The 14307-nt window shown below is 28.4% G+C and overlaps 1 protein-coding gene across 1 annotated transcript; it reads left to right on the forward strand.

Annotated features, from left to right (window-relative positions):
* The first annotated feature begins 200 nt into the window (after positions 1 to 200).
* LOC107445582 (XK-related protein 4) lies at positions 201 to 12442 on the forward strand. The gene is made up of 5 exons (XM_016060006.3): positions 201 to 856; positions 2744 to 2961; positions 4574 to 4859; positions 7554 to 7785; positions 11316 to 12442. The coding sequence occupies exons 1-5, from the start codon at positions 408 to 410 to the stop codon at positions 11448 to 11450; spliced, it is 1320 nt and encodes a 439-aa protein (XP_015915492.2). The 5' UTR covers positions 201 to 407; the 3' UTR covers positions 11451 to 12442.
* Positions 12443 to 14307: the final 1865 nt, after the last annotated feature.

Raw genomic sequence — 14307 nt, forward strand, 5'->3', positions numbered from 1 at the left:
CTTTTGCAGCTTTCTCATACTTCCGCTAGGTAAAAATAATGAGTTAAAGTAAAAGTGAAATTCTATTGTATTGTCCATTTCACTTTAATTTACGAAAGGAAAAAAGCTTCTAATTTAGTAAATGTATTTTAAAAATAAATACACACTAATTTTTAAATATGTGAATGGGAAAAAGTCACTGTGACATTAAAAATAATTTCATTCTTCTGATTTCTACAACTAAACTTTAGTCGATTGTTTATCTTTTCCTAACCTTGTCTTGTCTACTGTCAATTGTTTGTTCTGTTTATGTTTCCTCATCCTTTCCCTTTTGTGGTGTATTTATTTTCTTCCACCCCACCTAAACACATGAAACAATGCCTATTCATTAACTCATTGTAAGCCAAAATTCATCATAATACTTTATCATGACTTCCAAAAAACCTAGGGATGATTCAGCTACTGATTCTCAGGATGATTCCGATTTAGATGGCCGTTCACCTAATTCTAAACTAGGCCGTAACTCTGGTCCGTTCTTGAAGAAAATCAAAATCAAAGGATATGATACCACCGATGCCTTACCAAAGAAACTAAACTTTACTTTCCTGGACATTGTTGGCATTGTGATTTCTCTCGCAAGTTATGTTCTAGATGTCTGCTTTGACGTTTTAGTTGCTTTGATGCACTATGTTAATGGAAATACTTGGTGGTTTACTTTAACTGTGATTTTTATAGCAATTCCATCCCTTACAACGACTGGATTCAGTCTCCGGTGGTACTTAGTAGATGCTGATACGAAAGATTTACCAAGAGTGTCAATGACTCGATGGATACTTCGTATTGTGTTTTTGTTGTTGCAAATGGGACCATTATTAAGGTAATATGCTTAGTTTTAATAACTCTATTAAACCTGACCACTATTATGTGTAAAATTGTTCACCTTCATTATGTGTATACCAATTTCTGTTATTATTCAAGCTGAATTGTATTTGTGGTACATAAAGATACCACTATACCTTCGAGAATTTATCATGGGAAGATTTCCGTAGTTGTAGTTTATTTACGTCTTACTAGACCTGCGCAATGAGCTATTGGCGATGGTCTGGGAAACATACATGAGGATGATCCGAAGACTTACCCTTGCCATCACAATTTTGATCCTCTGCCAAGGGGATGGCACCACTGCTTCAGTAGCCCGACTACCTGTGCGCAAAGTTCGGCGATTTATGATAAAACAGTTTGATGAGGACCAATACCGCACACACTCGATCCCATCGTAGACTGTCAACAGCCAGTGATGCTCCTGCAGGACAGAGGATTTCTGTGTTGTGATCTGTGGCAAAATATTTGCCAAGTCTTGAGAACTTATGGGCACCGGCCCTTAAGAAACAGAAAAAAAATAATGACATGACAGAAAAGAACTCCTTCAAAAGGCATAACTTGCATCCGCTCCCTGGCAAACGTGTACATTTTTTTTAATTTGCTGGTTTAAAATCCATTGGGCAGTTGCAATTTATGCAGCAGATTACAATGCAGAAATATCTCCCTTTTCATCACTAATTCTCTCTCACCTTCATAAGTAATTGAAAATGTTAGTGCAGAAAAGGTGAACTCAGAGTGCAATATAAAACACTTGTCATTAGGGTCTACAAAAGTAGGGATTCAAATTTTTTATTGCGGAAATTTTAATTGGCTCTCCAGTTATTCTGTGTGTATATCTAAAAAAGGATTAGAACTGATGAAGTTTTTATGAATTCCATATACTTTTTACTGAATGTTAACAAAACTTTCTTGCTGAATATTAACTAAAAGTAATGGTCCTATACTATAATGAAAAACTCTGTGTAATTTAAATATAACATAGATAAAAAACTTTTTTTAACCACCAGTGTAGGCCAGTTCGCACGCCATAAATGTTACTCCCTATGGAAATAATTAAGCGAAACCTATAATTTTTTTTTTTTTTATAAAACTGTAGACTAAACCCAATGTGGACAGCCGAAGTTAGTCAAACTCTTCTCGACTCTTCAGTATATTCAAGATACTGAGGAGGAGGGTATCTTGAATATATAAAAGAGGTCAAAAAAGAAAATACCTTAAACATTACTGTCTAGACAAGTGGGACTATGTCTCCTATGTATTTTTTTACTCTCACTGGACTGTCGCTGAAATCGAGAGTTTATAGGACTAATAATTCAGTAGTTATAAGGGCAGAGATTTAGTGTGTATAAAATACAACTTTTGATTATACATGTATCTGAAATACTTATTTAAATATATTTTTTTTACCAATATTGTTGCATATTTGACCAATATTATTACAAATTTTTCCTAATTATATATTCTATTCTAATATTATATTATTCTTATATATTTTAACAATATTTAGATATATTATTTATTAATCTATGTTTTTTTTTTTAAAACATTTATGTATTTTTACACTGCATCAAATGAAAGAAAAACAGAGTTAATAGGATTAATTGTTTAATGTTTTAATTAATGTAATAATTGTTTTTATGTATTGAAAGTGCAGTTTTGTACCTATACCTAACTGCACACCTGACATTGCCATATAAACAGATGAAATATTGGACTTGACGTATTCTTCATGCTAAAGACCAAAATTTTACTGATTGGCTCAAAATTTTGCCCATGACTAAAGTTGTGGTCTATAGTTAATCAGTTAATGCATTATTTATTAAAAGTTGATTATTTCATGGTTACAAATCTTTTTTAATTTAAAAAATTTATCATTGTTTAGGTATTTTGATTCTTTATATTATGGGTTAAAAAGTAATCAGAGCAAATCAATAGTTGATAAGCAAGAGAAATATTATAAGCTTATGATTTATGAAGATGCTGATGCCACTTTACTTCGCTTATTTGAGTGTTTCATGGAATCTGCACCTCAACTTGTACTTCAACTTTACATTTTTTCTATAACCCATGGAGAAACACCTGATTCATATAGTTGGACTGGTATGACATTTTCTACATTATTATTGATACAGTATCTATGATAAAAGTTTTTTCAGCATAAATATTATGTTTACGTTTTTTGCTTCAATTATTTCCTGTTATTTAAATTTTTTTCTAACGTTATATTTTTATTTTTTTTTTGTATTTCAATCTTCTATTAATGAAACTGTTTAATAGTGTTGTAGCATTTTCTCTTTAAAATTGATTTAAATTTGCACAGATGATTTAGTGCACGCTTAATATTTTACTAACTTGGTTGGAAAGAGAAAATGGTTCAGAAAATTTTTTACTTAACGCTCCTTGTAAACTCAGTCTGAAACACCTTGTACACCATCCTGAATTGCATATCTTAAAAATTCAGGTATTCAGATATAACATTCAGATATTTATCAGATGTGCTATTTAAATTGTGTTTATTGATAATGTGTTTTTTTATTGTGTTTATGTAATGGTGTAACATTATTTAGAAATAAGTTGTTTTCTTACAAATTTCCCTTTATAATTTTGTGTTATTCAATTTAAAATATTAAACTTCACTGTAAAGTAGTGAAATAATTGAGTCTTATGTATGTGAATTCATTGAATCTTATATTGTGAGATCATATTGAATCCTATGTATCCATTCAAAAACCCTCTTCTTTTTTTCTTTTTTTTTCTTTTGCTGCTTAAATGTTTAAAATATCCAATCCTGTTAAAATTAACTCGAAAAACATGAACTGTTATTTTATTTGTTAGACTAATCTGTTTTTGAAATCATTAATTTGGTTAACTGAATATTTCTGTCCAATATGACGAATCGAGTGACCTGTTATGAAGTCACCCAAATGGGTCATCAAGATGAAGTAATTAGAAGTGAAATAAGAATCCCCTAGAAGTAAACATCTCTCATGATGAATACTTCTAGGAGAAGAGTAAAGACCATGATCTGCAGCAGAATAGTCAAGTCTTTGCAACTTCCAGCAGTGCAAAAAAACTATTAAAAAACTTTTTTTTTTTAAAGAAAAAGAAACATCACATAAGGCCATTAATTTAAATGGTATAACTAGTAACTATCCCCAAGCTAATCTCTACCTAATCTTTTAAAAAAAGTTAACAAGTTTAAAATCCTTGCGCAAGCGATTGTAGTTGGTGCAACAGATCACAATATGGAAATATTCCTACTTCTAGTTTTTGCAAACTACAAATTACTGTAATTACAATTTCATTTCTTTTCAGTTCTTCCTGGCCCAAAGTGAATACTTTTTGGTCATTCAATTATTCCTTAAAATTTTTACACCTACTGTTATAAAATTTTTACTTAAAAATACAACTATTTGATCAAAATTTTTACTTATGATACAACTATTGTGAGGAAATTTTTAACTATTCTATTACTGCAATATTCAATAGAATACAACTATTCTATTAAAAAAATTTACTTACAGAGTAACAAAAGATTTGGTCCCATGTTTTTTCCATAACCAGGATTCGTTTGTATGTGTAACAGTAAAAGCTACATTTTGTAAATAGTTCCATATTTTGTATGTATATATTATACAATTTTTTACTTTTATTTGGGCTCATTTTTTTTTTAATTCTTTGTATCAAAATATTCTTCCTTTCATTTTTCTAGAATTGATCCAGTTATTTTCTATGTTTTCATCTTTGATGTCCATGGCTTGGGCATTAGGATCCTATCAACGGGCTTTGCGCTATTCTCTACAAGAAAAACAAAATCTGAATATCTGTGCCATGATGGTGCAAGTTGTTTGGCGCTTTTTAGATATTGCAGCGAGAGTTATTGCTCTTGGCCTCTTTGCTTCTGTTTTCCCATCCTATTTTTTTATGGTGTGTGCAGCACATTACATCATAATGTTCATTTGGATTCGCTCAATGGGCACTGAGTTTTGTGAGAATCAGTAAGTATTGTATTCATTATAAATTATGATTAGAAAAATTATAATTTTGAGTTTACTGAAGGTGCTTTTGCTACCGCTTTTGAGTTTACTGAAATGCTTTTGCTACCTGTTGTGATAAAAAAAAAATTCTACTTTAAAAAAACTTTTGGGAATGAGTTTTCTTACTAATTATTTCTTAATGTTTTCTTTTTTTCTAATATTTTCAATGCTGACAGATTCATCAGCGCGGCTGAAATTTAAAAAAAATTTCATCATTGCTCCAGTAACTCTAAGATTTCACTTGCCTATATGATTCGTTTATGTGCCTGAATTAGATTTTTTTTTAAAAATTACTTTCCAGATTGGGAAACAAATGTTACCTTAGAATTTTTAACTTAAAATATTCAAATGAATCAATTAACCCTTTGACTTAGATAGGACACTGGTGACCTTTCGATATATTCTTTTCTAGTCTAATAGTTACTAAAAAAAATTCTGTTAGATTATCAAAATTATAATTGCTCTCTAAATATAAAATCCAAAGAAAAAAAGTAGTTTGAAACAAAAAATTTTGTTCTTATTCTAAAATTTATCAATAATTGATTTTGCAAATTAACTCAATTTCAATGATGAAAAACTGTTAAAAAACTGTTAGTGTTAAAAAAAGTTTGCCTTTAACATTGGAAAAGACACCATTGTTTCATGCTGTATTTCATAACCGTAAATTATTAAAATGCTGAAATGTCATATTTTCCCTTATTTGGACTTAAATTAATACAAAAGAGTAGGTTTAATAAAAATGCTGCATCAAGGTGTTAAATGTTACAATAGGTAACATAAGTGGATCATTGTAATAAAAATTAAAAAGAAACGAAAAATGTTAATGTAAGATGAAAAATTACAGAATTTGTATGAACAATTATGATAAAGTATGCTATTTGTGACAGAAACATGAACCAAAATAAATAACTGAAATCTAAATCAACATACAACAAGATGATAAACTGCTGACTGATATTTATTTAACTGAATTCAAATTTCATTTGATTAATGGAGGTCCTTTGGTTCAGGACTTCTAATTTTTATTATCCTTTGATATTTGATTTTTTTTTTTTTTTTTTTTTTTTTTTTTTTTTTTTTTTTTTTTTTTTTTTTTTNTTATTAATTTAATTTGTGTATAAAGGTGGTTTATATTTCAGTAATTAACACTTTTTCTCCTACTTTTTCCCAGGGTTCGTTGATTTAAATCAGCTTGATTTAAATCATGATTTAAATCCAATGATTTTTTTAAAAAAATCATTGATTTAAATCAACTAATTTTTTTATCTATATATATTGATTTTAAAAGTTAAAAAGCAGTGTTTTAAATTTTTGATACTTATATTACTTTCTTTTCTTGATATTAAAATTTAATTTAAATAAATTTCTGCATTAATTAATTTTAGTTAACGAAATTACTTTCTTTCTTGGTGTATGTCAAATTCCAACACATTTGAAATTACATTTTTAAAAATCTTTTGATTCTTGAGATTGAAAGTACAGATTAAAGAAAACATTTAATGCTGTCTTAATGTAGACTTGCATAGCTGTATAAAGTAATTAATAAACATGAATTTTTTTCAAAAAATTATACAAATAATGTTAATTAAAATTCTACCTTTTGAATGAAAAAGCGTGAATTAAAATCTACATCATATTTTATTGGTGGAAAATGTATATTTCTGAAACTTGAGGTTATATTAAAAAGAAATTACCCTAATATGCCAAAAAAAGAAAAAGAAAAAAAAAGGGCTGAGGAATTCAGATGTTTTTTTTTTTTTTTCCTCCNTTTTTTTTTTTTTTTTCCTAATGTAGTGTCATTCTTCCCTTTCAAACTCTTTCCAAGTCTATTTGATGCAGTAGGGTTATTAACTGGTATTTTTTTCGCATAATATGTTTACAGTATCTTTGACATTATCTGATTTTCTATAAAGAAATTTTGTGAAAAAAAATTCCAATGAATACATAGATTTTCTAATTTTTTTTTANTTCCAATTTTTATTATGCTTTGATATTTTATTTTTTTTTATTTATTACAGTACGGAACCCGTTATCCGGAAAACCAAAAAACCGGAACGAAATTCAATAAATTTTCCAATTTTTTTTTTTAAAAAATTTTTTTTTTTCCTCATAAGATTTTAGGATTTTTCTTTCTTTTGTTAAAGATGTTTACCTTACCACCATTTTCGAAATAATCATTAGTGTACTACTTCATCGTTTTTTTCTTCTTTTTAAGATTATTTCCAACTATTTTTGTTTTTTTTTAGTTGGGTTTAACAATAAAAAAACGGCTTTATGTATCGATTCAGAAAACCGAAAAAATCAGTTATCCGGAATAGCGATGGTCCTGATCGTTCCAGATAATCGGTTCCCTTCTGTAATTTAATTATTTGTGTATGAAGGTGGTTTTTATTTAGGTTATTAACACTTTTTCTCCTACTTTTTCCCAGAAACTGTTATTTATATTTTATGAATTGCCCACTTCCGGCTCCATATTTATAGAGCTAGATTTTTATTTTTAGAGCTTTATTTTTATTATATTTATAGAGCTTTATATTTTTATTATATTTATAGAGCTTTATATTTTTAAATAAAAAGCATTTATTTTAGTGGAAAGGTATAGTTTAGTTTTGTTTCATTAATGCATAAAACTTATGTCATTTTTATTCATTGCAGATGCGGAGAATTTTTCTACAACCTAGTGCTGGGAGTAATGTTTATTTTTTGCTATTTCAATCCCAAAGATAGCCCAACACGCAAGCGGTTCACTTTTTATTATTTTCTAACATTTTTGGAAAATTCTGCATTTATGTGCATTTGGTTTATACATAGTTCTCCTAATATTCCATATAAAATTCCAGCCATGTTCCTACAGTTTTTGAGCTTTATGTTAGGAATAATTATCATGGTTAGTAGAAAATTTTATTGATTGTTTATTATTGATTAATAAATATTAACTCCATCATTTTACAGCTAAAACAATCCTTTTAAGTATTATTTCTAATTCATGAATTTTTTTTTTTCATTATAAAATCACAGGTCTTTAGAAATCAGATAAAATCACAGATATATATACTTATTACAGTAGTATTATATTATTTTTTAATTATTTCCTCGTTGAAATAAAAATAGATAAGTTGTTAAAGTATGATGTTAAAAATTGCTATCTTACAATGAATTAAGATTTAAATAAAATCACATTCGTTCTATTCACAAAAAATGCAATTAGAATACTGCCTATTTACAAAGTTTTCATATCATATGGTATTAGACAATTAAGAGTTCATTCTCCTAACTTTATCCATAAAATGAAATATAGTGAAACTTTTTTCGTTAACTTTCCTTTTTATTAATTGCACTATTGAAAATATTATAAAACTGGATTAGAAACTTAAATTGTATTTATTTATTTTTATTCAGGGATGAAGGACTTCCGCGAAAAATCGGAAATCCGCTTTTTTTCTCCTAATTTTTAAAAATTCCGACAATGTTCCAAAAACGTAAATTTTGGGGAGTCCAATACGAGAAACCCAAGCAGCCCTAACCATAGTCAAACTTTAGACGAACATCCCCCCCCCCTGCAGTAGCCTCCTGACAACCGCGACTTCCGCTATAGATTGGAAAAAGAGTCCTAAGCAGTTTTGTTTCGGCCGCTGTTATTTGATTTCTTTTGTTCGGCTAATTTTCAGAATTTTCAATATATGTAACTGCGCCGAGGGCCGGAACCTGCTAAAATTGTGATTCTTATTCAGACTATTTTTATACAAATCATCGACTTTCGTGTTTAACTGATTTAAAAGTTACTTGTTGCGATTCGTTTTTATGCTATTTAAAAATCGTACTCGTAATACCCATATCAAACATCGATTTTCGTATTTATACGCGATTTAAAAATCACTCATTACGATAAGTATTGACTGGATCTAAAAATTATGCATCGTGACTCTTATTTACGCGATTTAAGAATTCTATATCGCAATTCGTATTTTCGTGCTTTTAAAATTCAATATCGGGATTCATGTTCACGCGATCCTGAAATCCAACAACGCGATTCTTATTCTGGTGATTTTAAGATCCAACATCGCGATTCTTATTCACGCGATCTTAAAATCCAACATCGCGATTCATGCTCACGCGATCTTAAAAAATCCAACATCGTGATTCATATTCACCCGATCTTAAAATTCAACATTGCGATTCTTATTCACGCGATTTTAAAATCCAATATCGCGATTCTTATTCAAGCAATTTTGAAATCCAACATCGCGATTCTTATTCAAGAAATTTTAAAATCCAACATCGCGATTCTTTTTCACGCGATTTTAAAATCTAATATCGCGATTCATATTCACGCGATTTTAAAAGCAAGTTAGCAGCTATGACTAACATTAATGTATTTTAACGATGGTACTCAATTTAAAAGGCAAACACAAAGTGCGTACAGTTGATGCCACCAAAAAAAATAAATTCAAGTTTGATTGGTCAAACAGTCAAAATGACTACAATTGCCAGTAACAATCTATCAGAAAATATTAAGGTGAAAGTTGGCGACTGTTTTAATTTAAAATGATTGACCGGTAATTAATTTAAAATGATAATTACGCTGCAACTTCCTATAATTGCTTAATTTTCTTTAATATAGTAGTGATCAAAATTTTAAGATATTAAAAATATTTTTTATTTCTTCGTCTAAATGCTTCTGTCACTTTAAATATTACATTTTTAAAAATAGTTGCTTTTATATATATCTCCTCGATATCACAGTATTATATGGAACACACACCCCCCTCCTGCATTGTAAAAGTTCAGCTTTTTTTTATTTTCGACCACTTTCATGCCTGTTTATTGTATTGATAATATGTATCCAAAACCAAATTGATTTCTATTTGTCTGAGGATAGTGCATTTCGAGTTGATACACATAATTAAAATGTGTAAATGATGAGGTGAATTGAAATTTATTTTGAATTGTGTTTTCTGAACAAGCTGAGGATTTGATTTGCTGAACAAAACTAGTAGATCAAATTTGTAATTATTTTCCTTCCGTATTTATTAAAATTGCATTAAAACTTTGCATTTTATCCCTCTGTGTGTTGCTATTCAGTGTTTTCATTACAAAAAAAAAANAAAAAAAAATGTCATTTTAAAATCGCAGATCTTTAGAAATCAGATAAAATCACAGATATATATACTTATTACAGTATTATATTATTTTTTCATTATTTTCTTGTTGAAATAAAAATAGATAAGTTGTTGAAGTTTGATGTTAAAATTTGCTATCTTAAAATGAATTAAAATTTAAATAAAATCACATTCATTCTATATACAAAAATGCAATGAAAATGTTGCCTATTTATTTACAACGTTTTCATATCGTATGATATTAGACAATTAAGAGTTCATTCTAGTAACTTTATCCATAAAATGAAATGTAGTGAAACTTTTTTCATTGACTTTCCTTTTTATTAATTGAACTATTAAAAATATTATAAAACTAGATTAGAAATTTAAATTGTATTTATTTATTTTTTATTGTATTGATAATATACATCCTGAACCAAATTGATTTCTGTTTGTCTGACCATAGTGCATTTTGGGTTGAGACACATTATTAAAATGTGTAAATGATGAGGTGAATTAAAAGTGATTTTGAATTGTGTTTTCTGAACAAACTGAGGACCTGATTTGCTGAACAAAACTAGTAGATCAAATTTTTAATTATTTTCCTTCCATATTTAGTAAAATTGCATTAAAACTTAGCATTTTATCCCTCTGTGTGTTGCTATTAAATCGGTACACCAACGATATTACTTTTATTTTATCATACAAGTTATATGATAAAAGAATATTAAAACTCCCATCGCATGTTGGAGTACATGGCAATGAGATAGCCGATGTGCTCGCCAAGAATGACTGTGATCTTCCTATGAACCGCCTTACTCCCTCTGAGACCCACTCCCTGGGAAAACATCGTTTGCTTCCAGTGTGGTGCCTTACTCCAACCCATCAGTGGTATGCTGGCAATCGCGCTGGCCTTTCATTAACATGCAGCGACCCTCGGCCTTTCCAATCGGCTATGGCCAGATTTCGTAGTGGTCGTCTTAAGTGTTTAAGGTTTCAAAATGGGGAGAAGACTTTCCAACCTTGTTCCTGGTCACAACCTGCTAGTCCTGATCACCTTCTTTTTTGCCTTGGCGCTTCTTATAAGCAGCTGCTGGTTGATCGGGACTTTCTGCAGATGCATGGGGAACTGACGCGACGGGGCCTACTGGACCTGATCTAGGCTTTCCTTCTCCAGGGGAATGTGTAACAACAACAACAGAATGTTAAAACGGTCACTATTTTGCAACATTGCTTTTATGAGTGTAAATAAATTATTTTATAATAAATGATATTGTTATTGCTATAAATTAAAATATTTTTATTCTATTGAATTTAGATCATATATTATCTGTTGCTACATCCCACAAAGAACATAACTGTCTGGGACCATTGGAAAAAATCCAAAAATCACCAAGTCCAGGTACAAATGGGTGATATGAAAGGTATATCTCAACAATCACAAAGGTTATGAACATATTAAAGATATTTTCACTTTATTTTAATTTACGACAATAACATTGTGTACAAATAACATGCATTGAAACTACTCAAGAATTTGTTCTTATAATTTTTTCAATGGCATTTAAATGCTTTTCCTTGATTTAACAATCAAAGCATATTTTTCTTTTATTTAATACTAGAACATTCAACAAATTTAATATTTTAGCCTGCTTACTAGGGATCTCTATAAATTTTAGTGTGTTCAGGTTTGATTCTTATTTTGGCCTTTAATATATTTTTAATGAATTAACAGTTTTTCTTTAAAATGATAGCACTGAGCTGTAAATATTATTCGTATAAAATCAATAAAATAAAATATATATATAAATTCATTGATTAAATCAGGGCTGATTGTGCTCCGGATTTCCGGGTTTTTCGCTAACCATGATCCGGAAGTTTCCGGAGATCGAAGGTTCGGACGTTTCAAAAAGTCATTGATTACAAAAGTTTCCGGAAATCAAATTTTCAAAGTGGAACTTAGAAACACAGTTTACTTTATTTGTTTTTAAGGGAGAGCCAGGTACTTTATAAGCTTATATTCAAAATTAATATTGATTTTTTTTTCAGTAAATAGTTATAATCATAAACTCAAGAAAGAAAGACGTATTTGTAAATTTCAATTACCTCTACAGGTCTTTCATAGGTATGTAAAAAAATTTAAATGTATTTTAAGTAAACTAAAGGAAAAAACCTTGTTTAAATTTTTTTCTAATTATTCGATTTAAACTTTTTTTTTTTTTTCACTCAAGAAATTTTACGGAATTTTAACTTGGTCTCACAATCACCCCTGTTAAATGAAAGTAGCAAAAATATTGCAAATTTGGATTTTTTTTTTATTGGCAAAGATAAGTGCAAAGCATATTAATTTTCTTTAATCTATAATTTTCATTCTATACACATTTTAAAGTGTTAAGACTTTAACTTTGTGCATTGTATTTTTATGTATGATTGTAATGGGATGTTCTAGTATTAACGTAAATGTTATATTTTTGTACTCATCCTTATATTGAAATGATTTATAAATTTTAATGTGTTGCTTAAAAAACATATCCATCTTTCAAAGCCAAAGCACAATGTTTGTAGTGTATTATAGGTTTTGAATATTCATTTAGTTATTTTTAACTATCCATCTTCTCTATTGTTAAATGGCATTTGTATTTTAAAAAATGTAGTTTAATTGTTTGGCGTTAAAAATATAGATATTTGATTATACGATATCTGTATTCAAAATATTTAATTTATTTCCTGGTGTTGAATGTCTTTTTATTTCTTTATTATACGCTTGATATTTTTTATCTACTTAGCATTCAATTAGTTGTATAATACAAAATATATTTTTTTTATTTCTTGCTTATGTTGTTTTTCCGTCCTTTTTTCTGTGTTTAATATTTCAATGTAAAATATGAAATTGGTAACTGCTGGTAATTTCAGTAGTGCTATGCTATGCAGGGATGCCAACTGCACCGCTTGCAGCAAAACATTTTATAGACTAGTAGAAAACATAATAACAGAGATGATTGAGCTCTGGAAAAAATCTGAGTTTTCGAATTTTTCGTTAACCTTGATTCAGAAGTTTCCGGAAATCCAAGTTTCAAGAAATCATCCATCACATATGATTAAAATTTCTTTTTTTTAAATATTAGAATATTTATTATTATATTATATTTAAAAATATTAGAATATTTATACTTGGCATCTCTTTTATTTGCAAATATTAGTTTTTGGTAGAATAACAAATGTGATAAGAGATAAAAGTAAACTTATACATAATTTATTTAGAATTTCATGTTTTGGAAATATCAATGATTTAAATTTATAAAGACATTTATTTTTTTAAAAGTGTCATTAATGATTTTAATCAAGAAATTTTCAGGTTTTTTGAGTTGGGCCCACAATCACCCCTGTAATAATAACACTTTCAGAGTTTTAGTTAATTTTTTAAAAACCGCACCCCGAGCACACTGGTATAAGGTAGAGTTTTTTTGTTCATCTGTTGTGGTGTGGAGATTAACAATAAATCAAATTTATTAAACCAAGAATCAAATATTAAAATACAAACTTTACAAATAAGAAAAATTTTACCACAAAGGAGCAAGTTGGCATCTCTGGTTATGAGTTGCTTTTTATGTATCTTAATTTTCCAAAACTTCACACTTACGTTTAAATATGTTGTAATTTTTGGTTATAAGAATTAATGTTTTATTATAAATGAATTTATGCATTTTCAGTGATTCCCAAATAAAACAACATTAATTCAAAGTTGATGTTTCCCACTTGTAAGAATAATAGCAGTCATTAGATTCTTGCTTTAATTCACAATTTATCATTTTACTCATTTTCTTATTTTTTTCTCCTATAGCTTTTCGAATTCTTAGTAACTGTGGTTCAGAAATAACCCCACTGCCAAAATATTTTTATAAAACACTATTAAAAATTTATAAAAACTAATGAAAAAAAAACTAAAAGTCAGTAGATTCATAAAGATTGAGGTCTGGTGTTTGCAATTTCGATTTTTCCGTGTTGATTATAAGGAAATGAATCACTAATTATTTTTTGTAAACTTATAAGTCAATTAAACTGAAGTTTCTATGGCTAGTTTTGCTTTCTAATTATTTTTTTATTTGTATTAATTTTTAATGTAGTAGCATCTTATTTAAACAAAATTTTGTTTTTAACATTAAATTATTCTTAAATAGTTTGAACATTTTTCAAATGCTAACCCCATAATCTGCCAGTGATATGATATATCAGTCCTTTTGTGAAAATTTGCAGTAATTTATTATATAGCTATTATATATTTGGCACTTGTTTTTACCATGAAGGAACTT

This window comes from Parasteatoda tepidariorum, chromosome 6 (assembly GCF_043381705.1).
Source record: "Parasteatoda tepidariorum isolate YZ-2023 chromosome 6, CAS_Ptep_4.0, whole genome shotgun sequence".
In the NCBI taxonomy this organism is placed as follows: Eukaryota; Metazoa; Arthropoda; class Arachnida; order Araneae; family Theridiidae; genus Parasteatoda; species Parasteatoda tepidariorum.